General features: G+C 41.4%; 1 protein-coding gene and 1 pseudogene across 8 annotated transcripts in view; both read right to left on the bottom strand.

The window, feature by feature from the left end:
* Nucleotides 1-22,880, bottom strand: part of NEBL (nebulette) — a 396,867-nt gene that overhangs the window by 27,101 nt on the left and 346,886 nt on the right. For 3 of the 7 annotated variants that reach the window (XM_080675007.1, XM_080675009.1, XM_080675008.1), the window contains 6 exons: nucleotides 8,149-8,241; nucleotides 6,570-6,662; nucleotides 6,105-6,209; nucleotides 4,931-5,102; nucleotides 1,981-2,073; nucleotides 119-268 (listed from right to left, as the gene is read on the bottom strand). In XM_080675007.1, coding sequence (XP_080531133.1) covers nucleotides 119-268; nucleotides 1,981-2,073; nucleotides 4,931-5,102; nucleotides 6,105-6,209; nucleotides 6,570-6,662; nucleotides 8,149-8,241 — 706 coding nt within the window. Of the gene's footprint in view, nucleotides 1-118; nucleotides 269-1,980; nucleotides 2,074-4,930; nucleotides 5,103-6,104; nucleotides 6,210-6,569; nucleotides 6,663-8,148; nucleotides 8,242-21,761; nucleotides 21,855-22,880 lie in introns of all 7 variants that reach the window. The other 4 variants (XM_080675005.1, XM_080675006.1, XM_080675010.1 and 1 more) reach the window with 3 other exon arrangements.
* Nucleotides 19,536-20,592, bottom strand: LOC308255477 (WW domain binding protein 1-like; annotated as a pseudogene). The gene has a single exon. The product of its transcript is annotated as a WW domain binding protein 1-like (transcript).

The following is a 22,880-nucleotide window of genomic DNA, read 5'->3' as shown; positions in this document are numbered from 1 at the left end:
AAATTTTCAAATACACCCAGGCTAAATGCTTATGCAGAGGTGAAGAATGTTAAAAGCACACCGTGACACATTTTTTAAAATGAATTAATTTTTTTTTAGAATGGTTAATGCTTGATACCTCCTTCATCAGACGGTCTTGTCACCTCACTGCTGCATGAAAAACTAGGGTAAATCTCGGATATTTCTGACTTGTCATCTCCAAGAACTGTACCAAAAGTACTGCTCGAATGAGATCGAGACCGCTGTCTCCTATATTGACTTGCCTTTTCTATATTGGAGGGAAAATATTCATACTTGTGATTAAGTGAATTGAAAAACAAAAGAAACAAAAAATTACTTAAAAGTTTAACAAGAAAAACAATCCCTTATTAAATAATAATCCAAAAGCTCAGTATTATAAATTCTAATCACCGACTCCCAAACTTTAACATACATTGTATCAACTATATTAATGACTTAATGACCATTTGCACTCATTTTTAATCTAGATTTTAAAAGAGCTATGAGAGATGGGAAATTGACAAGAACTAAGAAAACATTAGTAAATTGAAAAATTTCTATCAAATAAATAAATCTTTAATAAAAGCTTTATCAGCAGTATTAGTTTAACATCCAAAACAATTTCAACTAAACACAATGACTGATTCCAAATAATTGTTTTTATGTGTCACCAAACACATAATATTTGTTGCCTTTTCTAAGTTTTTAGAAATTTAAATGCCTATTTGGGTGATTATATGGATCAAATTGACTATTAAAATTCCTATTTTGCCTTGAGCTTTCAATTTTATCAATATCAGCAATTAAATCTAAAGAAGAAATCAGAGGGCAGGGGAGACCTAAGTGATATGATGTCTATTTTTATTGTTTAAAATAATTGCATAACTGTCAAAGCTTTGGTTTGCTAAAAACAGTCTGAAAGTCCAAAATATCAAACCATACTATCACTATATTCAAATATCCAAACCATTTGGGTTTTTGTTTTTAATTATAAATATGCAATCTAAGTTACAAGTCAAATAAACTTCCTATGGGAAACTATAAACTTTACATTATATAAAAACTCAGAAGTAAAATTTAGGGACACATGAAAGTTTATTTTAAGACATTTATGATGCTATATAGGTAACCTCCCCACTGTTTTATGTAACTGGAGGCCCGAGGCATGAAATTTGTGCAAGGGGCTTGGCCCTTGAAGCCGCAGTGGCTTGCCTTGGCCCTCACAGACTCGGCTTCGTCCAGAAGGTCATCCAGAAGGATGTCCAGAAGGTCGTTCGGCTGCCCAGTCTAATTAGCATATTATGCTTATATATATAGATTCTTTAAATCTACCTTTAAAATATTGTAAGTGTTTTTCGTGAAACAGATCTCCTTTACGTTTTGGCAGTTTAGTACAATCCAAAGAAATGCATTTGAAAGCCCATAAAACCTTTAAGATAATATTTACTAATCAAAAGCAAATATAAGTTCTAGATGCCTTTATTTTTTCAAGTTTTTGGTTAATCCTCATCCAAGGTTATTTTTCCCTTGATTTTTAGGGAGAGTAGGAGAGGGAAAGACAGAGAGAAACATCGATGTGAGAGAAACACATCAATTGGCTGCCTCCTATACAAGCCCCAACCTGGGCCCCGGGCTGGGGAGGAGCCTGCAACCACGGTACTTGCCCTTGACTGGAATTGAACCCTGAGACCGTTTGGTCCGCAGGCCGATGCTCTATCTACTGAGTCAAACTGGCTAGGGCTCTAAATGCCTTTTTAAATGAATCTAGAACAAACTAATTTGGATATATTAAAAAGCCCTTTTCAAGTTCTGTTTTCATAAATGATTAATGGAATTTTAAAGCAGCCTAACACTTTTTTAGTTTTTTGAATCCTCAACTTTTAAAATGTACATTACACAATGCACTTCTACAGTTCCAGGTAGCTCCACTTTTAGGACAAAACCATGTAAATGGGGAGGAACTCAAAATACAAGCAGTACCAGAGAGCATGTGTAGACTTCTAGACTGAATATTGTCTTCCAGGGGGTCAATGTCGAAGATGGAGCCAGGATCTGTGCGCCAAACTTTGAGGTCTTTTACCAAAAGGAAAAAATCAACAAATCAAGAATGAATAAAAAAAGTCAGCACCAAAGAGAGGCAAGAGAAAATCATGAAAGGGACCTATGTAAAGAGAGAACATGTAATAAGCAAACACACTGCAATGCAGACGTTAAAGGAGAACAAAGAAAATGTCCGCTCAGCAGGAAATTTGTTGAGAAAACTTTAGGATGAAATGTAAGCTGCCCTGTTTATCTTCATTGCCGTCCCCCAGCACACATGCACACCAGACAACTCTGTGCATCTCCCCACATCCCTGAACTCCGATCTCTCATGCTTTCCACACACTGAAACAGGTACAATGTTTAATGAAAACTCCTGATTGAAGACATATGACTAATTCTTTATGTGACCGAGAGGTTTTTGTCTGAGAAAAAAACAAAAAATCTCTCCCTCTAACAGAAATAAATGTTTAAAATGTAGGCAAGTGGTAGCCCAGTTTTCATTGTGAGCCAAAGAGCACAAGCTAACCCACATACTGTAAGATACAGTTATTTGAAAAGTACAATAAAGCAAGGCACCGAGCAAGGCTGGAGGGATGGGAAGATGAATAAGGTAGAGCTGCCTGCTCTCAGTGGACCACAGATTAGTTCACCGCTATGGTCAGTATCAGATTCTGCAAGCCAATTTATTCTTATTTTAGTTGGGGGCAAAAATCTAAATCTAATAACTTTCATGTTTCCAGTCTCTCTACCTAATGGCTATTAAGTCCTAAAATGATCTGTACAGTGCTGTACCAACAACAGGAAAATAAAAACCTAGTTAAAGATATGTGGCAGAAATGGAGCTTTAGTAAAAACAATTCATTAGTAACCTGCAACTGAAGATCTGTTTGTCTGTCTTTAATTAATATTGTACAGTGCTTACCAGGCACTATTCTCAGTTATAACATAACTCATTTAAGCTTTACAACATCGTAAAGTAGGTATTATTACTATTCCCATTTTATAGATGAATTGAGGTAAAGAGATGGAGTTAGCTTAGCCAAGGTTATGCAACTATAAGTAGCAGAGCCTCCAAAAATTGGCTTAGTCTGAATTACTCAGGAAACCTCTAAACCTGTATTTCTATGCCTGGTTCAGAAGTTTAATGTTTGTTGAATGTAATACATTTTGTGGTTTCATAGGCAAGTCCTCAATGGAAAACAGTTTCCCCCAATTAGAAAAAAAAAAAAAAAAAAACACACAAAAACTGACTTCTGGATTGCCCAGAAAGTTAATAAGTTAGAGTTGAATATCTTATATTTTTAAAAATTTATAATTTCTATCTCAAAGGTAATGAGTACTGAATTCTGAGAGCTCGAAGTCTAAACAATCTCATGTTTAACAGGAATCTCACATTCATTCTGGCCCCTGATCTGGGGTGGGCCCCTGGTGTAAGCTGTGCAGACGTCACGCTCCTGGGAATCAGACGCTCTGCCCTTAGGAGATGTCAATAAAAGCAAGGGAACTCTAACTCTGTGATACTTTCGATGCGAACCTCACTATCCAAATGAACGTGATCACTTTAAGCAACCAACTCGGGAAGATCAGCAAAACTATCAACTACCCAACTACCTGCAAATATACTTGGAATCCCTCTTTGGAAAACACTTTCAGAGTCACTTAGTAACCATCCAAGTAACTCGCTGCCCTACTTCAGCACCGGTGTTTTACACTAAGACACGAGCCTGTCAAATATACAGTTTCCTTATCCATCTCACCTCTAAATGGCCTCTCGGAAGTTCCACAAAAGCTTTTACATTTGAAGATGATGTAACCCAGTGGTCGGCAAACTGCGGCTCACGAGCCACATGCGGCTCGTGAGCCGCTGTTTGCCGCTCTGTTGACTAATGAGTTTGCCGACCACTGTCATATACTACCCTTTACCTCTTTGCACACAATATGCCACAATTGCCTAATCCTCACAGCTTCCAACTACACGGTAACATTTAGTCTAGTCCAGTGGTCGGCAAACTCATTAGTCAACAGAGCGGCAACTAACACTGAGATTGCTGAGAGGCATTGTTGCACAGTTACAAAATATATAAATATATATTATTTGAGCAATGTAATTGAACTAGCTATAAAAATTCAGAGGCTAACTGATCAGAAGAAGACAACAGTCATTTGGAAGAATGGGTTGTTGATATGTACTGAAAAATTAATTTTCCCTGCCTAGTGCTGACTTAAGACTTCATAGGATCCTTGCTGTCTCAGCCCCCTTCAAACACTATGTCCCTAAGACTTCCCCTGACTGACTAGAAGGAACAGCAGGAAAAGAAGGTTCTTTCCTCTCTGATGTGTGGGACTTCCAGACAGCTCTCAATTATCCCAGTTCAGAGACAATATTTAAAAAATATAAGCTATTCATACAATGAATCAGAATCTCTCTGGGATTTCTATTTGTGCTAGACAATGACTGCACTACAATATATTGATCAAATACATAAGGCAGTCGTCGGCAAACTCATTAGTCAACAGAGCGGCAAACCGTGGCTCGCGAGCCGCAGTTTGCAGACCACTGACATAAGGTAAGGTAAAACCAAACTAATTGTTCAAACCATGTTATCACCCAAGTTTGATATTGGGCTTCTTTGCTTAACAGGTAGAAACATTCTTAAGACCAGAAAGTTATTAAAGACAGAGAGTGTCCAATTACAGAAAGGATTGAAACAATACCTGGCGAAAGCCACAAATCCCATTCAATATGGTGCATCAATAACACTTTGGTCCATTTTCAATTGGGCAGCACATCAAACATTGGAGGAGCTGTCCGATGAACAAGGAGGCTACTTCTAAAGCTTGGGCAAGCATGATCGTTGGGACCTGCTGAGAAGGAGCGTCAGCTTACCAACAATGATGCCAGGTCTCCTGTCCATCTCCACGATATGAGGGTGGACACCTTTATAAGCGGCATCACTGACCACCTGGGTGTTCTTCCTCACGCGCTCTGTCACAGGGTCATCCACTACAGGGGTAAAGCCTCTTCCCTTTGTCTTTTCAAAATCTTCATGATATTTGACCTGAAAAAAGGTAAAATAATATTAACTCAAACTGTAATTTCCTATTATTACATAGCTCACACATTTTTGACATAACGACAGCTGTCACTGCACCAGCTACATCTAGCTTATTTTCTGCATATATGTACATTTTTCCATTCCAAATATAATGTCTGAAACTTCTGCTTCCTAGCATCAGAAATCAAGCGCTGATATATTCACAGTTTGGCATCATTATGGTTAGCAGTTCTTTTAAATTATATATAAACCTGTATATCAGTAAGAATTTTTAAAAGATAGAAATGTTTTTTAATCCTGGTTCCTCTCTAAAATATACTAATTTAGGTACAAATTCATTTCCTATTCCTTAACCTTTAGTATGCAATAAAATGATAAGCTCATTCCACACTTATTCAAGAAAACAGTATTAAAATTAGATTAAGATAATTACAAATAATTACAATTATTTGTAATTAATTTAATTATTTGTAATTAATTTTGTAATTATATACAAAAGTGTATATATACTTCAAAATATACACTTTTCAGGTTCTGAAATTGGATTAGGGTGATGGTTGTTCAACTCTGCAAATTATACAAACCACTGAATTGTACACTTTAAATGGGTACACATTATGGCATATAAATCATATCTTATGAAACTGTTTTTAAATACATACATATTTTTAATTTTCTTTGCAACATGCCAACACACCAAACTCTGCCTTAAAATTAATTAGAAATAAGTCCAGCCAAATGTCTTTCATAAAATGCACTTACAATAGTCATGTTAGAAATAAAAACACATCCAAAAAATCACACAGAGAAAAAATGTTTTATTAGAGAACATTTCCATTACATTTCAGTGGGATTAAAAAGTCTCCCCAAAAGCACGGGCCCATCTGCATTTCCACGCTTTGTTAGTTATCCAGGTTATTGGTGAACTAACGCCGTCAGCACACTGGGTGGTGCCACTCCTTAGTGTATTTTAGTTGTGGGAAGAAGGATCTGGTTGTACCCTACCATTGAAATATGATTTTGTGCTTCTTTGACATATCTCAGACCAGGTGTATCTAAAATAAGACTTGGTCTACCTTTCATCTGTTTATGGTCCTGGGTATATTTTACCTGCAAAGTAAATAGCAGAACATACTTAATAAGGCAATTACAATCTTTAAAAATTACATAACTTTTTCAAGTTTTCCAAATGAGTGAAATATATACAACATATTCTAAATTATTCTCCCAGGTAACTTGTTCAGTGAATTAATTTCATTCTAGAATAACAATCTAAAATTTTATATATGTAAATTTATACAGTGGCAGCTTTTGGAAGTCATCTGAAATAACACATGTGCTTACTGCATATACCCCAAATATTTCTTGAAAGTATATTTTGTTTTCATAAGGAAAAAAAACCACAGGACTGCACATAAATAATAAATAATACACCCTTTGTGATAGTCCAAAATGAATAAAACCACTTGCCGAACTAATATTTTCTTGATTCTTCTTTACTCTTTCCATTTCAGGAGTTACACTTAAAGCCGTAGCTCTTCCCAGCTGACCTTTATAATAAACCTATCATTTCAGAGAACAAAAGAATAGTGTACTGTGAATCAATTTAACTAAATAAGAGTCTCATAGTATTTATTTTAAAGAACTAGCCAAAAAAAAGAAAACTATGAAAAAAGAGGTTGCTATCAGATGTCGTCATATTTTAAATGTTTCACCTTAAAACAATCTATTTTAATTCATCCCATAGCAATGAATCACTGTGAATATACTCAAATATATGGGCATACCATCAATAACACTGTAATACGCATTCCATCACAAAGGAATGTGATAAGAAATGTCTTCATGGATATTACTTAAAGGTACTCCTGCCCATACAGAATGGTACCATTGTGGTTTCTTCGTAATTAATTGTGGCAGATCTTTTGAAAGGCTATCTTTAAATAGGTGACATGATCTTGCATAAAAAGGCCGGTGTGCTTCCCACTACTCTCTTCCTCCTTTTCAATAACCATGTCCCTTTTGAGAGTAATGGAGTCACATCCAGTGTGACTCTAAATATAGCAGGAAAAGATGAGCATCTACTTCTCCAAAATATAGTTGTCAGGAAAAGTGCCAAACAATAAGATGCCTTTGCTTTATAATCTGGTCAAATAACTTGAAAGGTTTAAAGAATATAAGGTTTCTTTGAACCTAATAGATTTCCAAATTTCCTCCTCCAAAGAACTCCATCTATATGTTAATGACTTCAAAGAAGAATTCTCTCAGTGAACTGCGACCGTGGATTACATAAACCGCAAGGAGCTAGAGCAGGCTGGGAGTTAGTGTCTTAGTAAAAACCGGCAGCCCCTACAAGGACCCTAAAATGGGCCTGCCTCGGGTGACCTATTTAGCATACACACTTTATAGCTGCTCCCCAGACAGTGTCCAAAAATAAAGTAATAATAGCTGGGAGTGGGCTGAACAGGCTAGAGCAGTGGTCGGCAAACTGCGGCTCGCGAGCCACGGTTTGCCGCTCTGTTGACTAATGAGTTTGCTGATCACTGACCTAGACTCTCGATTCCAATAATTACAGGCTGTTGTTGTTCCTTGTGATTAAGCCCCTATCCCAGTGGTTGGCAAACTCATTAGTCAACAGAGTGGCAAACCGTGGCTCGGGAGCCGCAGTTTGCCGACCACTGGGCTAGAGCAATCATGTGTAGGAAGGAAAGGGAGTGGGAAAGCTGATGTGCAGGGCCATGACACCAGGAGCTGCCACCGAGTCCCTTTGAGGAACCACAGCAAGCACAAGCAGGAAGACTAGATAAGAGGGATACGCAATAACCTGCAGACAAAAGTCACACCGGCATGTCCCCGGAACTCTGGAAGGGAGAATGCCTGGCTATGCCCACAAGACCTAAGACCCTGAAACCTTTCCAAAAAGTTGATAGTCCGTTGAGAGCAGAACCCAATGTCAACTCTAGGTCATGAACACTTGTAAACATCATCCCTTCATTGACACGCTGACAATATGTTTGGTATTATAAGAAAGAAGTTGCTAGGATCACACATTGCTGATGTTCCTCTGGTTTTCTTTAACCCTCTTCAGCTCTGGTGGATCAGATATTGCAGTTGCCTGTTTAATCTCTCCTTTGTATTTTACCTGTGGAAGATAAATAAGAATGTTAATAGGTTGAATGATGGTTTCCACCCCAACACCACAGAGGATGAGCTTCAAATTAACCCTGTATCCTCACACATCTTTTCCACCGCAGATATGTTGATATCTACCACTGGATTCTGATTCATCTGACTTAGCAAGCACAAGTGTTGGTTGTGCTTTTTAAAAATGAACTTCTAATAAATACTTTGCTGTTCAATATCCAAACTAACTGCCAAAATTCCAGGACTAAAAGTAATGGACATAGAAGGGGGAATCATCAGAATGAAGTCATTACCTAACAACTATCGTGAGGTCACATGGCAACCTGGGAAAGCCAGGACTCTCTTTCTGACCCAGGGCTTCAATCTTCAAAAATCAAAAACCAAAGAGAGGGAATTGGGACCAGTGAAAAAGGCAAAGGGGATTAAGAAGTACAAACTGTCAGTTATAAAAATAGTCACGGGATCGGAAGCCTGAGAATCCACAACTGCGGCACCCACGGAACAGCTGCGAGCCCCAGAACAATGCTCCCCAATTGGCGCAAACATACGGGTTCAGAGGAGCTCTACACTCCACCACGGAAAGGTCAGATTTCGCCTGGGATAAGGTGAGGTCTCTGGTCCCAGTGCCAGAGAGGAACGCGCGTTTTGCGGGAGCTGGAGGACCAGGGAAGTCTGTGCCTAGAAAAATACGTGGCTGTTGGGGCTGGTGTGATCTGTGAATGTGGAAGGGGGTCCTCAGAGCTGCTAACAGAAGGGCTCTCTAAAAAGCAACTCATTTTGATCTGAAGTGCAGGGACACCCTAAGAATTTCAGGGGTGTGCTAGACTTACGCGCAGCCACGGAGTGCGCACACTTGGGCTTTTTCCTCTTGAAATTCTTGCTTCTTATTACTAAGCCCAATTCATAGGATCACCCAGTTGGGGACACCCTGGGAGACTGCAGGGGAAAGTTGTTGTTCTGGAACCTGGGGATCGGAGCGGGGAGTGACCATCTGAGAGCCAGCTCTGAGGCAGCCCACTCCCACAAACCGGTAGTGAGTGCCACAGGGAAAGAAGGCTCTAACACTGCCTAGAGAGGCCATAGATAAACCCGGAAGTCAATCCAGAAACACTGCCACCCAGGGGCTGAATCACAAATTGACTCTTGTGTAATCAAAAATAAAGGAATACAAATTAAGACACACCGCCTGCTTAAAATCAGGACTGGCTTACATCACTGAAGAACAGTGGAACGCAGGGAACTGCAATACTGTCCGGACTGAGAAACAGGCGTGCCAAACAGAAAAACAGAGGAAGTGAATGACCTTCACTACTCCACATTTTATTTTTATTTTTTATTTTTTTTTATTTTCATTTTTTGCATCTTTTACTCAAGAAACTAATTTTTTTCCTCACTTGATTTTACCTTTTTAATTATTACATTTTTATTTTCAATCCGTATTATTACTACTGCTATTTTATCTTTTTTTTTTAAGTGTCATTTTATTTTCTTTTCATTTTGTTTTGGGATTAATGTTCTACATTCTATTTTTATCTTTCCTTTAGCATCATTTTACTCTATCTCAAATCTACCTTTATGCCATCACTCTCTTCCTCACTTTTCCCTTTTCGGTGTCCTGTTTATCTTACCCCTTTCCTGCTTTAGATTTTCCCTATTCTTTCTGTTTACCCCCTATTAAAATTTCACCCTACTTATATATCTAATCTCCAATCCCCTGCTCCAGGTCCATACACACCTCTCTCTTCGCTGTCTTAACTATCCAAAAAATTGTTTTTCTCTCTGTCCTTTTGTTGTTGTTCGCTTGAATGTAGATTATATCAAATTTTTATGTTTTTTTTTGTGAGATTGTTTTGCTTATTCTTCTTTTGTTTATTTTTTTGTTTGTTTAGTGCTTCTGTTTTCCCTTGCCTCACTCAATATTAGTTGGTGTTGTAGTTTGTATTAATCCCCAGGTACTTGTTGCTAGCATTTGCTGGGATAAGTGATTGTTCTATTGGAGTTTTATCCCCAATATATATAGTCTGTTTCCCTTTCTCTCTTAGTCTCTTTCTTGTCTCTCTTACTTTTTTCTTCTTTTTTTCCCTTTTCCCAATTTCATTTTGACACTCCTTTTTTTTTCTTCTTCTTCTTTCTTTCTTTTTCCTCTTCTTCTTTCTCTACTATCCCCTAATTCGCCTTTCTCTGGTGGTCACCTTTATTGGAGGTTATTAATATCGTGAATAGATTTCTGTTCAGTGCCTTGTGTGTTGTACCTGGTAGTGCTGTATTTTGTGCCTTTAAATCGATGCAGGAGAGAGAGAACTACATAACCAGACACCCAGAGAAGAGAGACCATGGGGAGACAAAGACACAGCCCGCATATGGAAGAAAAGCAGGCATCACCAGAAAAGGAAGTAAACGAAATGGAAGCAAGCAACCTTCGAGAAAAAGAATTCAGAGAAATGGTCATAAGGTGGCTGAAAAGAATGGAAGACAAATTTGACAATATGAGCAAGAACCAAGAGGAAATGAAGAAGAACCAAGAAGAAATGAAAAATGACATCGCTGCTGTAAAGAACTCAATAGAAAGCATCAAGAGTAGACTAGAAGAAGCAGAGGACCGCATCAGTGAGCTAGAAGACAAGATGGGAAAAAATACCCAAGTAGAGCAACTTCTAGAAAAAGAAATTAAAAGGCAGGAGGAGAGCCTAAGGGAACTTTGGGACAACATGAAACAAAACAACATCCGCATAATAGGGGTTCCAGAAGGAAAGGAAGCTGAGCACGGAATAGAAAACCTCTTTGAAGAAATAATGACAGAAAATTTCCCTGATATAGAGAAGAAAAAACCCACACAAATCCAAGAAGCTCACAGAGTCCCAAGCAAAATGAACCCCAAAAGACCGACGCCAAGGCACATTATAATTAAATTGGCAAACACCAATGACAAAGTAAGAATCTTAAAAGCGGCCAGAGAGAGACAGAAAGTTACATACAAAGGAACCCCCATCAGACTAGCAACTGATTTCTCAACAGAAACTCATCAGGCCAGAAGGGAATGGAATGAAATATACAAAGTCATGCAAAGGAAGGGTCTGAATCCAAGAATACTGTACCCAGCAAGGCTATCAATCAAAATTGAAGGTGAAATCAGGAGCTTCACAGACAAAAAAGGACTAAGGGAATTTATTACCACTAAACCAGCAATGCAAGAAATGCTAAAGGGTCTGCTGTAAAAAAAAAAGAAATTGGAAGCGAAGAAGGAACACAGGTGTAAAGAATAGGAATGGTGACAAATAAGTACCTATCAATAATAACTTTAAATGTAAACGGATTAAATGCCCCAATCAAAAGACATAGGGTAATGGATTGGATAAGAAAACATGACCCATATATCTGCTGTCTACAAGAAACCCACCTCAGAAAAACAGACGCACAAAGACTGAGGGAGAAGGGATAGAAAAAGGTTTTCCAGGCAAATGGAACTGAAAAAAAAGCTGGGGTAGCAATACTTATATCTGACAAATTAGATCTCAAACTGAAGGACATAACAAGAGATAAGGAAGGCCACTTCATAATACTAAAGGGAGCAATCCAACAAGAAGAAATAACTCTGGTAAACATATATGCACCCAATACAGGAGCACCCAAATACATAAAAAAACTCCTGGAGGATATCAAGGGAGAGATTGACAGCAATACAATCATAGTAGGAGACTTTAATACCCCACTATCACCATTGGACAAATCCTCTAAACAAAAAATCAGCAAAGAAACATCAATCCTAAATGACTCACTAGACCAGATGGAATTAATTGACATCTTCAGAACATTTCACCCCAAAGCCACAGAATATACATTCTTCTCAAGTGCACATGGGTCATTTTCAAAGATAGACCATATGTTGGGACATAGGCAAAGTCTCTTCAAATTCAAGAAGATAGAAATCATATCAAGCATCTTCTCAGACCACAGTGGCATAAAACTGGAAATCAACTACAATAAAAACAACCCAAAGAAATCAAACACATGGAGGCTAACAGCATGCTATTAAACCATGACTGGGTTTCCAGAGAGATCAAAGAAGAAATAAAAAACATCATGGCAACAAATGACAATGAAAACACTACAATCCAAAATCTATGGGACACAACGAAAGCAGTCTTGAGAGGGAAGTTCATAGCTCTACAAGCCTACTGCAAAAAACAAGAAACAATGGTAATAAATTACCTAACCCAACAACTCAAAGAGTTAGAAAAAGAGCAACAAGAAAAGCCCAGTGTAAGCAGAAGGAAGGAAATAATAAAGATCAGAGCAGAGATAAACGACATAGAGACCAAAGAAACAATACAAAAGATCAACAAAACCAAGAGCTGGTTCTCTGAAAGGATAAACAAGATTGATGAACCTCTAGCCAGGCTCACCAAGAAGCAAAGAGAGAGGACCCAAATAAACAAAATCAGAAATGAAAGAGGTGAAATAACAACAGATCCCGCCGAAATACAAAGGATTGTTAAAAAATACTACGAACAACTCTATTCCAACAAACTGGACAACCTGGAGGAAATGGACATATTCCTAGAAAAATATAACCTTCCAAAACTCAATCAGGAAGAATCTAAACAGCTCAATATGCCAGTAACTATGGAAGAAATTGAAGCAGTCATCAAAGAGCTTCCGGCAAACAAAAGCCCGGGACCAGATGGCTTCACAGGAGAGTTTTACCAAACATTCAAGGAAGAACTAAAACCTATCCTCCTCAGACTATTCCAAAAAATTCAAGAGGAAGGAACACTTCCAAGCTCCTTCTATGAAGCCAGCATCACCCTAATACCAAAACCAGATAAAGACAACACAATGAAGGAGAATTACAGGCCAATATCCCTCATGAATGTAGATGCCAAAATCCTCAACAAAATTCTAGCAAATCGGATCCAGCAGTACATCAGAAAGATCATACACCATGACCAAGTAGGGTTTATCCCAGGAATGCAAGGATGGTACAATATCCGCAAATCAATAAATGTGATACATCACATAAACAAATTGAAAGATAAAAATCACATAGTCATATCAATTGATGCAGAAAAGGCATTTGACAAAATCCAACACCCTTTCTTGATAAAAACTCTCAACAAGGTGGGAATAGAAGGATCATACCTCAACATAATAAAAGCTATATATGATAAACCCACAGCTAACATCATACTCAATGGGCAAAAACTAAAACCATTTCCCCTAAGAACAGGAACAAGACAAGGATGCCCACTCTCACCACTCCTGTTTGACATAGTACTGGAAGTATTAGCCATTGCAATTAGACAAGAAGAAGAAATAAAAGGCATCCAAATTGGAAAAGAAGAAGTAAAGCTGTCTTTATTTGCAGATGACATGATATTGTACATAAAAAACCCGAAAGACTCCATCAAAAAACTAACAGACTTAATAAATGAATTCGGCAATGCAGCAGGATACAAAATTAACGCCAAGAAATCTATGGCATTTCTATACACCAACAGTGAACTTAGAGAAAGAGAGACTAAAAAAGCAATCCCATTTTCCATCACACCCAAAAAATTAAGATACTTAGGAATAAACCTAACCAAGGAGGTAAAAGACCTATATGCGGAAAACTACAGGACACTGAAAAAAGAGATAGAGGAAGATGTAAACATTTGGAAGAACATACCATGTTCATGGATTGGTAGAATCAACATCATCAAAATGTCCATACTACCCAAAGCAATCTATAGATTCAATGCACTCCCCATTAAAATACCAACAGCATATTTCACAGACCTAGAAAGAACTCTCCAAAAATTCATTTGGAATAAAAAAAGACCCCGAATAGCCACAGCAATCCTGAGAAAGAAGAATAAAGTAGGAGGGATCTCAATACCAGATTTCAAGCTGTATTACAAAGCCACTGTCCTCAAAACAGCCTGGTACTGGCACAAGAACAGACATATAGATCAATGGAATAGAATAGAGAATCCAGATATCGACCCAAACCAATATGCGCAATTAATATTTGACAAAGGAGGCATGAGCATACAATGGAGTCAAGACAGTCTCTTCAATAAATGGTGTTGGGAAAATTGGACAGATACATGCAAAAAAATGAAACTAGATCACCAACTTACACCATACACAAAAATAAACTCAAAATGGATACAGGACTTAAATATAAGACGGGAAACCATAAAAATACTAGAGGAATCCACAGGCAGCAAAATCTCAGACATATGCCAAAAGAACTTTTTCACTGATACTGCCCCTAGGGCAATGGAAGCCAAAGAGAAAATAAACAAATGGGACTACATCAAAATAAAAAACTTTTGCACAGCAAAAGAAACCATCAACAAAACAACAAGAAACCCCACTGTATGGGAGAACATATTGGCAAATGGTATCACTGATAAAGGTTTAATTTCCAACATCTACAGGCAGCTTATACAACTTAATAAAAGGAAGATAAATGATCCAATAAAAAAATGGGCAACGGACCTAAATAGAATCTTTTCGAAAGAAGACAGAAGGAAGGCCAAGAGACACATGAAAACATGCTCAAAGTCACTAATTATCCGAGAGATGCACATCAAAACGACAATGCGATACCATCTCACACCTGTCAGAATGGCTATCATCAACAAATCAACAAACGACAAGTGTTGGCGAGGATGCGGAGAAAAAGGAACCCTCGTGCACTGCTGGTGGGAATGCAGACTGGTGCAGCCACTGTGGAGAACAGTATGGAGTTTCCTCAAAAAACTGAAAATGGAACTCCCATTTGACCCAGTAATCCCACTCCTAGGAATATATCCTAAGAAACCAGAAACACCAATCAGAAAGGATATATGCACCCCTATGTTCATAGCAGCACAATTTACAATAGCTAAGATTTGGAAACAGCCTAGGTGCCTGTCAGCAGATGACTGGATCAGAAAACTATGGTACATCTACACAATGGAATACTATGCTGCCATAAAAAAGAAGGAATTACTACCATTTGTAGACACCTGGATGGAATTAGAGAACATTATGCTAAGTGGAATAAGCCAGTCAATGAAAGAAAAATACCACATGATCTCACTCATTTAGGGATAATGAAAAACATTATAAACTGATGAACAAAAAGATAGTTACAGAGGCAGTAAAGCATCAAACAGACTTTCTAATTACAGCGGTAAGGTTAGGGAGAGGTGGGGGAAATAAGAGATCAACTGAAGGACTTGTATGCATGCATATAAGAGTAACCAATGGATGCAAGACATTGGGGGGTGAGGGCAGGTATGGGAGTGGGGGGGGGGGCAATGGTAAGATATGTACACATATAATACCTTAATAAAAATTTGAAAAAAAAAAGAATATAATTATAAAAAAATAAAAAAAAAGAAAATAAAAAAAAAAGAAAACTGAAAAAAAAAATAGTCACGGCACAGGGAATATAATCCTATCTAATAAAAGAGTAATATGCAAATTGACCATACTTCTGCTACACCCACAAGCCATGCCCACCAGCCATGCCCACCAGCCAATCAGGAGGGAATATGCAAATAAACCCAACCAAGATAGCTACAGCCACAGAGAGCAGGAGGAAGGCTTGGGTTTCCCTGGCAATGGAGGAAGCCAAGATTTCTGCCTGCCCTTGCTGGCCTAGGACTCCACTCAAGGCTACAAAGTTTCAATGATAAAAGATTCATAAATCCGCCATGGAGCTGGAGAGAGCAGGAGGCTAGGTTGCCCGCGGCGATGGAGGAAGCCAAGCTTCTGCAGCCCTGGCCTGCTTTGGCCTCCGCTTAAGGCTACAAAGTTTCAATTATAGAAGATACATAAATCCCAACAGAAATGGCTGCTGGCTTGGCTCCACTCCAGGCTACAAAGTTTCAATTGTAGAAGATAAATAAATCCCAGATCCCAGGGCCTCTGCTTGGGTCGCCGGGGGGTGTGGCCGGCCTGCAAACCACCACAGGCCCCTCGCCCAGGCCACCCCACGCCCCAAGGGAACCCCCACCCTGATCCAGGACACCTTTCAGGGCAAACCAGCTGGCCCCCACCCATGCACCAGGCCTCTATCCTATCTAATAAAAGAGTAATATGCAGATTGATCATCATTCCAACACACAAGATGGCTGCCCCCATGTGGTCAAAGATCCTGCCCCCATGTGGACACAAGATGGCCACCACAAGATGGCCAGCAGGGGAGGGCAGTTGGGAGGAACCAGGCCTGCAAGGGAGGGCAGTTGGGGGCGATCAAGCCTGCTGGGGAGGGCAATTAGGGGTGACCAGGCCTATAGGGGACGGTAGTTAGGGGCAAACAGGCTGGCAGGGGAGCAGTTAGGCATCAATCAGGCTGGCAGGGGAGTGGTTAGGGGGTGATCAGGCTGGCAGGCAGAAGTGGTTAGGGGCAATCAGGAAGGCAAGCAGGTGAGCAGTTGGGAGCCAGCAGTCCTGGATTGTGAGAGGGATGTAGGATCGGACCTAAACGGGCAGTCGGACATCCCTGGAGGAGTCCCAGGTTGGAGAGGGTGCAGGCTGAGCTGAGGGACACCACCCCCCCCCCCCGTGCACGAATTTCATGCACCGGGCCTCTAGTTATTAATATTGTAATAACTATGTATGGTGACAGATGGTTAATAGACTCCACCAAACCTCCCTGGCCCCTAACTAGTCCTTCAACTCCCCATTTCCCTTTCTTTGCACACAGGGAAGCCTCCTGTGGCAGGGGCCAGAGGGTGAGTGCTGAATCAAGCTCAGCTCCCCGGTTCCTTTATCCCCTTCTCCTGTCTTTAGGGTGGGACGCTGCCATGAACCCTAACATTCATACCAGTTCCCCTCTAACTGGGGAAGGAACCTTGAGAGGGCCTGAATTCATCCACTTGATTGGTTAACTGAAGCCTCCTTTATTTTAGTAAAATCTGATCTCCTTGGAGACACGGCAGTGAGTTGTTTGGGATTTTTTTAATGGTGGAAAGAAAGGCATCTGCGGGCTGCTGATGCACTCCCGCCCACCCTTGCCACTCTCTGGCTGCTGGCATGCACTGAACTTCCTACCAATTGGGGGCAGGGCTGACGTCTGGGCCACAGCTAGTCAAAGCTTGTCCCTGAAGATCCAGTTAAGCTTCTGAAGTTTCACTTTCACCTGCGGCTGAGTGGCAGTGGACACCCTAATACTAAGGGCCAAGAGCAGCCCAAGGAGGCAAACAGGTTCAGAGCATGTTTCCATTTACAGAAAACAGAACACAGGCCTCTCAGTATCCACGGAGCAACGTGCAGATTGCATGATGGGCAGAGTACCTCTACTCCCAGGACAGTATCTCTGGCAAACACTGGGGACCACTGTCAACAATGCTGCTGAACACACTGGAGAACACAGTCAAACTCTGTTCATTAACCAGTACATGCATGAAGTAAATTACCTTGAGAGGCCATATTTGCTTCAAACGTGTGCTTAATGGGAGCAGGATGGCTGCCATTCAAAGTCTATTCACAGGAAAACAGGGCTGGGTCTCTCATACAACAGACAGACACACACAGATTATCCAAAAAGTCATTGTATTTGGACTGCACTTTGTTCAACATGGATTTGGGTTTTGTGGACTCCAAATACAGACACTCATTCACCTCACAGCCTTGGATTTATCTATTTTTGTATACATATATATTCCTTCCTTTTTAATATAATGTCAATGCCTAGTCTGAATATTATTGGTCAAGGGGGGAAGAACGAACCTCTTCATAGGAAAAGGGCTGGGCAGGGAATGTTAGTTTGGGCTGCTTGCTTTCCCCATTCAGATTATCCCTATCAAAGCTCAGCTGGGCTCTAGCCGGTTTGGCTCACTGGATAGAGCTCAGTTGGCCTGCAGACTGAAGGGTTCCAGGTTCGATTCCAGTCAAGGGCACATGCCCGGGTTGTGGGCTCAATCCCCAGTGGAGGGCATGCAGGAGGCAGCCGATCAATGATTCTCTCGCATCATTGATATTTCTATCTTTCTCTCACTCTCCCTTTCTCTCTGAAATCAATAAAAATATTTTTTTTAAAAAAAGCTCCGCTGGTTATTTGAAGCCAAACTACAGTAACAAGGATCATGCAGTCTTTCTGGACAGCCACCTCCACCCCTCCCTAGGCTACTCAGACTCTTTACATAGGCCACAGCGATTAGTTACCCCACTCACCGGCAGGGGGAGGGGGAGCGTGAAAACCACAGATAACCAAGGTATTTTCCCCCCAAGGGGTCAGTTTGGAGGGAGGGAGGGAGGGAGGGAGGGAGGGAGAAAGAAAGAGAGAGGGAGGAAAGAAGAAACAAACTTATTCAGAATCAAGAAAAAAAATCCTGCATGTGAGCCAGGCTATGGGGTTGCCTCTGCATTTGTTCAGACAGAACAGTGACATGAAGGCCCGCAGACTGTGTCCCTGGGGTGGAGGAGAGCCCTGGTCACCTGTTGGTATAGACCAAAGGGCAGAGATGCAGAAAGCTACACTCTATCCTCTGCCACGGCTCCCTCCTGTTCACCCACAGAAGCTCCAGAGATAGCCTCCACCCAGCCCTCCTTCTCGTCACCTGCAGTCAGGCTCTTTGAAGGCCACCTTGGGCAAAAAGCACAGACTTCCCTTTCCAAACACAATTATTGCCTGCCTACTGGTAAAGTTCTTGTTTTAGCTTTCCTTTAAGAAAAACCAGAGAAGGCAGTATAATCTTGTGCACCTGAACCAGCCTGGAGCCAGCCAGAACTTCCTGGGCAGGATCCCTCAGGGATGCACAGTGATGCATCCAGCTTATCATCTGGAATTTGGAAATGCAACAAGCCCCTCCCCACCTGCCACACAACTGCCCGTCAGCCCTCACCCTCTCACAAGGCTAGCCCAAGTCCAGCTCTGCAGACACTGGCAGGGGTGACAACTTCTGGGTCTCTGCGGGCTTCCTTCTCCATCTAGGGCTGAGACCTGTCGCCTCTCCGGGCTGAGACACGGCAAAGTTCTCTTACACTAACACCAGAGCCAACATCTACTCCTTCACTAAGCATCACCTCAGGGCACAGTCTCAGCCCCCTTCCTTCGGGGCTTCGACAACACACATCTTTCCGACCTAAGCAGATAGTGACGTCTGTCTGACTTGAAAAGGGGAAAACGGAAATGATGGTGGGGAATGAGGAATGAGTCACAGAACCAACTTCTCAGCCCTCCACAACACTGTGCTTCTGTGAGGGGAGAGGCATCCGGAAGATGTAGGAAAATGTTGAGTGGAGGGGCAAAAAAAGGTAAAAGGAAAAAAAACCAAAACGAGTAGCTATACTACTTCCTCTGCAAGTCACCTATGCTTCTCTCGGTTCTCCCCTACCCTGGTTGCTCTGCCAAGTTCTCGGGTACAGACAGGGCCTGCTCTCGCTGGGGGAGCTGCTGCGCTGGGATTTTGGGGAGTCCTGCTCATTGATGGTATTCAGGAGCAGGCATGAGGGTGGCCCTAGCAGGTGAGGGTGCCCAGGATCTCGAGCCTGCTCCTTGGAAGGCTGGCAGAGCCCTTCCTTCTCGTCTCCAGGGGCCACGCATGAGCATCGGCCATGAGTGTTCAACTCTTTGAGGTCATCATTGTGGTGGCCCCTGTTGCACACACACACACCTCAATGCCCAAGTCACCCAGAAGTGGTGATGTCTGCCAGGCATCCTGTCCTTGCTGTTGGGAAGGGCGCTGTCCTGCCTGCAGGTATAATCTTTCAGCAGCTCCTCCTTACATTTGGAATCCGTGTCCAGCAAGGCCCCAGGGGCCAGTTCCCAGGGCAGAGACAGAGCCACTGGACTCCGTTCCAGGGGCTTTGGTGGCTGTGGGTTGGCTGGCGTGTCTGTGTTGGAGGGCTCAGGGTCAGTGATGATGCTGGGGGGAGGGGGTGGTCTGCTTCAGCTGGCCCAGACAAAGGGCTGCTCTGTGCCCCCTGGGGGCCCCTGGTGGGATTGGCGCCTGGGGACTGCTGCCCACAGAGCCACACTGTACAGGCAGCTGCTGCTGCTGTAGTTGGAAGGCATGAAATAAAATGGCATCGCTAACTGTGGGCTTCTTGGTAGGCGATCAGGTTGATTTCATGTTCCCACCGCTGGACCAGTGGGCGGTGCTTGGGTGCTGGGCCGGCAATGGTGGCAGGCACAACAGCAGCTCAGGATTATGATGATGGTCCACACCAGCCAGAACACACCACCAGAGTTCGTAGTAGTAGGTGCAGCGCTGAGACTGTCCATAGCAGTGTCCTCTCTCACAGGCATAGCTTTGATTGTTGGTCCCCACACAGTCTCATCCTGTGGGGGTTCAGCCCTGGCTGACGGGGGGCTGGGCAGCACCTGGAGGAGCTCCTTGCTTCCCAGAAGCCTTCTTCTCTCCATCCCACCTCCTCCCCTTCTCCGCCTCCTCTAACACCACCTCTTCCTCCCTCTCTCCTCCTCATTCCTCTTATTATTTTTATTATTCTGGAATATCTGTGAGTTTGAAGCCAAGATGGTTTGTTTTTTTTCTTACAGTTAATGTCTAGCATAATACTGAGCATGTATCAGGGGCTTACTAAGTATCTGGTGGATAAATGAATAAATTAGGATAAAGAAAGGGGAAGAAGCTAGAGATCTCTCATTCTCACCTTCCTCCAAGGCACTTATAAGGATAAAGCAGTGGTCACCCTGATTTTTTCCTCCACCTGGGAGAACTCACTTAAATTTTAAAGTCTTTTAAAATTACCTATCTGGAAGAAAAAGGCTATTGTTTATATTGATAAAAGTTCCATTAAGAGGGTAAAAAAAAAAAAAAAACAGGAAAAATAACTATTGAGGGTAGCACCTTTGAAAGGATTTCTAAATTCCAGGAAGCCTGGTTTAAAATAGCCCTGCCCTTATAAATTGTGGGTCCCTGGCATGTTCTCTGACCTCCCAGACTCAATTTCCCACTCCTGCAAACCAGAGAGATAAATTGTACCACCTCATGGGGTCACATAAGGCATGTAGCACAGGGTCCACATTAGAGGTACTCATAATTGTTTATTATCATCGCTTTATTAGCAATAGATTACTGACTGATGAAATAATTTTCCCCCTTTATTTATAAGATTTCCTGCCATGACAGTATGTCTTAGAACTTAATGTGTCTAAGTCCCCAGGTCTTCTTTTGACCTACTCAGTCAATCATTTTTCTTTCCATTGACAGCAGACCCACAACTCCCCAGGTCCTGGCCTGGATGTAGTTTTAGAGATCTACCAATTAAATTACGAGGCCCAGGAGGACAGGAACTGGGTCTTACCCATCTCTGCGTACCAGTGACCAGGATAATGTCGGGCACATTGGTGTGCTTATTGAAGATTTTTTAAATAAACAAAAATATCTAAATTATAGTAAAACAACCCCAAATTTCCTACACTCCCATGGGAGGGCCCCAGTTCATGCCCTTCCATGTGTGCCTGTGAAAAGGACCATCATGATGCAGAGGGTTCAAAGGTTTTCAGAGAGTTCTGTGATGAATAAGAATATGTAATGTGTGATACAATAAGGGAAAACAGAGACAACTTGCCATACTCAGCTGCTCCTGGTTCCTCCTCACTCTCTCTATCTCTGGTGTCATGCTGACTGGGGTTGCCCTGTAGCACTGCTCTTTGTACTGGAGCTGGGAACACAGGCCAAGACAGTGTGAGGCTGCGGGAAGGAAACGGGTGCCCCTCCACCAGAAGGATCAGAGGAAATGCGCATGCTACAGAGCATTCATTAGTTAGAATCTTCATCAGGATCCTAAGTGAAATATGTATTGCTAAGAGACTTCATCATATTGGTCCCAGACTATACTTTTTCTTGTCCAAATGTTTTGAAGTCCACCTTTGGTTGTTACTCTTTCAATTCTTTCATGCATTTGACCTTATCAGTGATAACAAATAATCCTTTGTGTGAATTTATTTCTTCATAGCAGTAAAGCAACACTGATCAAGTTACCATTTTATATTTTAAAAGAAAGGGGGATTATACCAGTTCTATGCTTGTACCTTAGGAATAAATGGTCACTATATAAAGAAAACATGAACCTCAAAGTTTTCTTCTCTGAAAACATTCAACCTTGGAAGGCTTGCCCTCTGGAATAGCAGTAGGGATGTTTTCCTGGCCTGCAGCATAGAGGTGACTTTGCTTAGCCAGGGCATCAGACCCATCATTTGTGGTCAGCTTTCCCAGCAATTCCACACACCCCAGAAAATAAATGACCATCTAACACAGAGGGAAAAAATGGTATGTCCATCAACTGAATTTTTGACAGGCAAAAGTAAAACTCACAGTTAAAATCCCATAGGGAAGTCTGCAGGGACAGTGGTAGTGAATTTTTAGAGTTTAAATTTAGCACACAGGAATTCTTTTTCTAAGAAATTACCAGGCCTACAGTGCCTTCAGATAAAATGGACTTGAGATTCCACCCTCAGCAGTGACTGTGCAAGTGAAGAAACACTTGATAAGTTTGGAAAATAAGCGACAAAGGGACAGGTCCCTTCTACAGTGTGTGACCTTCTCTGTGCCATGGCGTGCATTTTGAGAGGTTAGGCAGACTCTGTGTCAGGGATAACTGTCTGAGTAAAAGTGAGGAAAGGTCCAGTATAATCACTATTGGTGGTAAGATACATGGAGATTACTCTGGGTAGAGCTCAGAGGAGGG

Source organism: Plecotus auritus (assembly GCF_963455305.1).
Source record: "Plecotus auritus genome assembly, chromosome: 1".
In the NCBI taxonomy this organism is placed as follows: domain Eukaryota; kingdom Metazoa; phylum Chordata; class Mammalia; order Chiroptera; family Vespertilionidae; genus Plecotus; species Plecotus auritus.
This window is presented reverse-complemented; position numbering and strand designations above follow the sequence as displayed.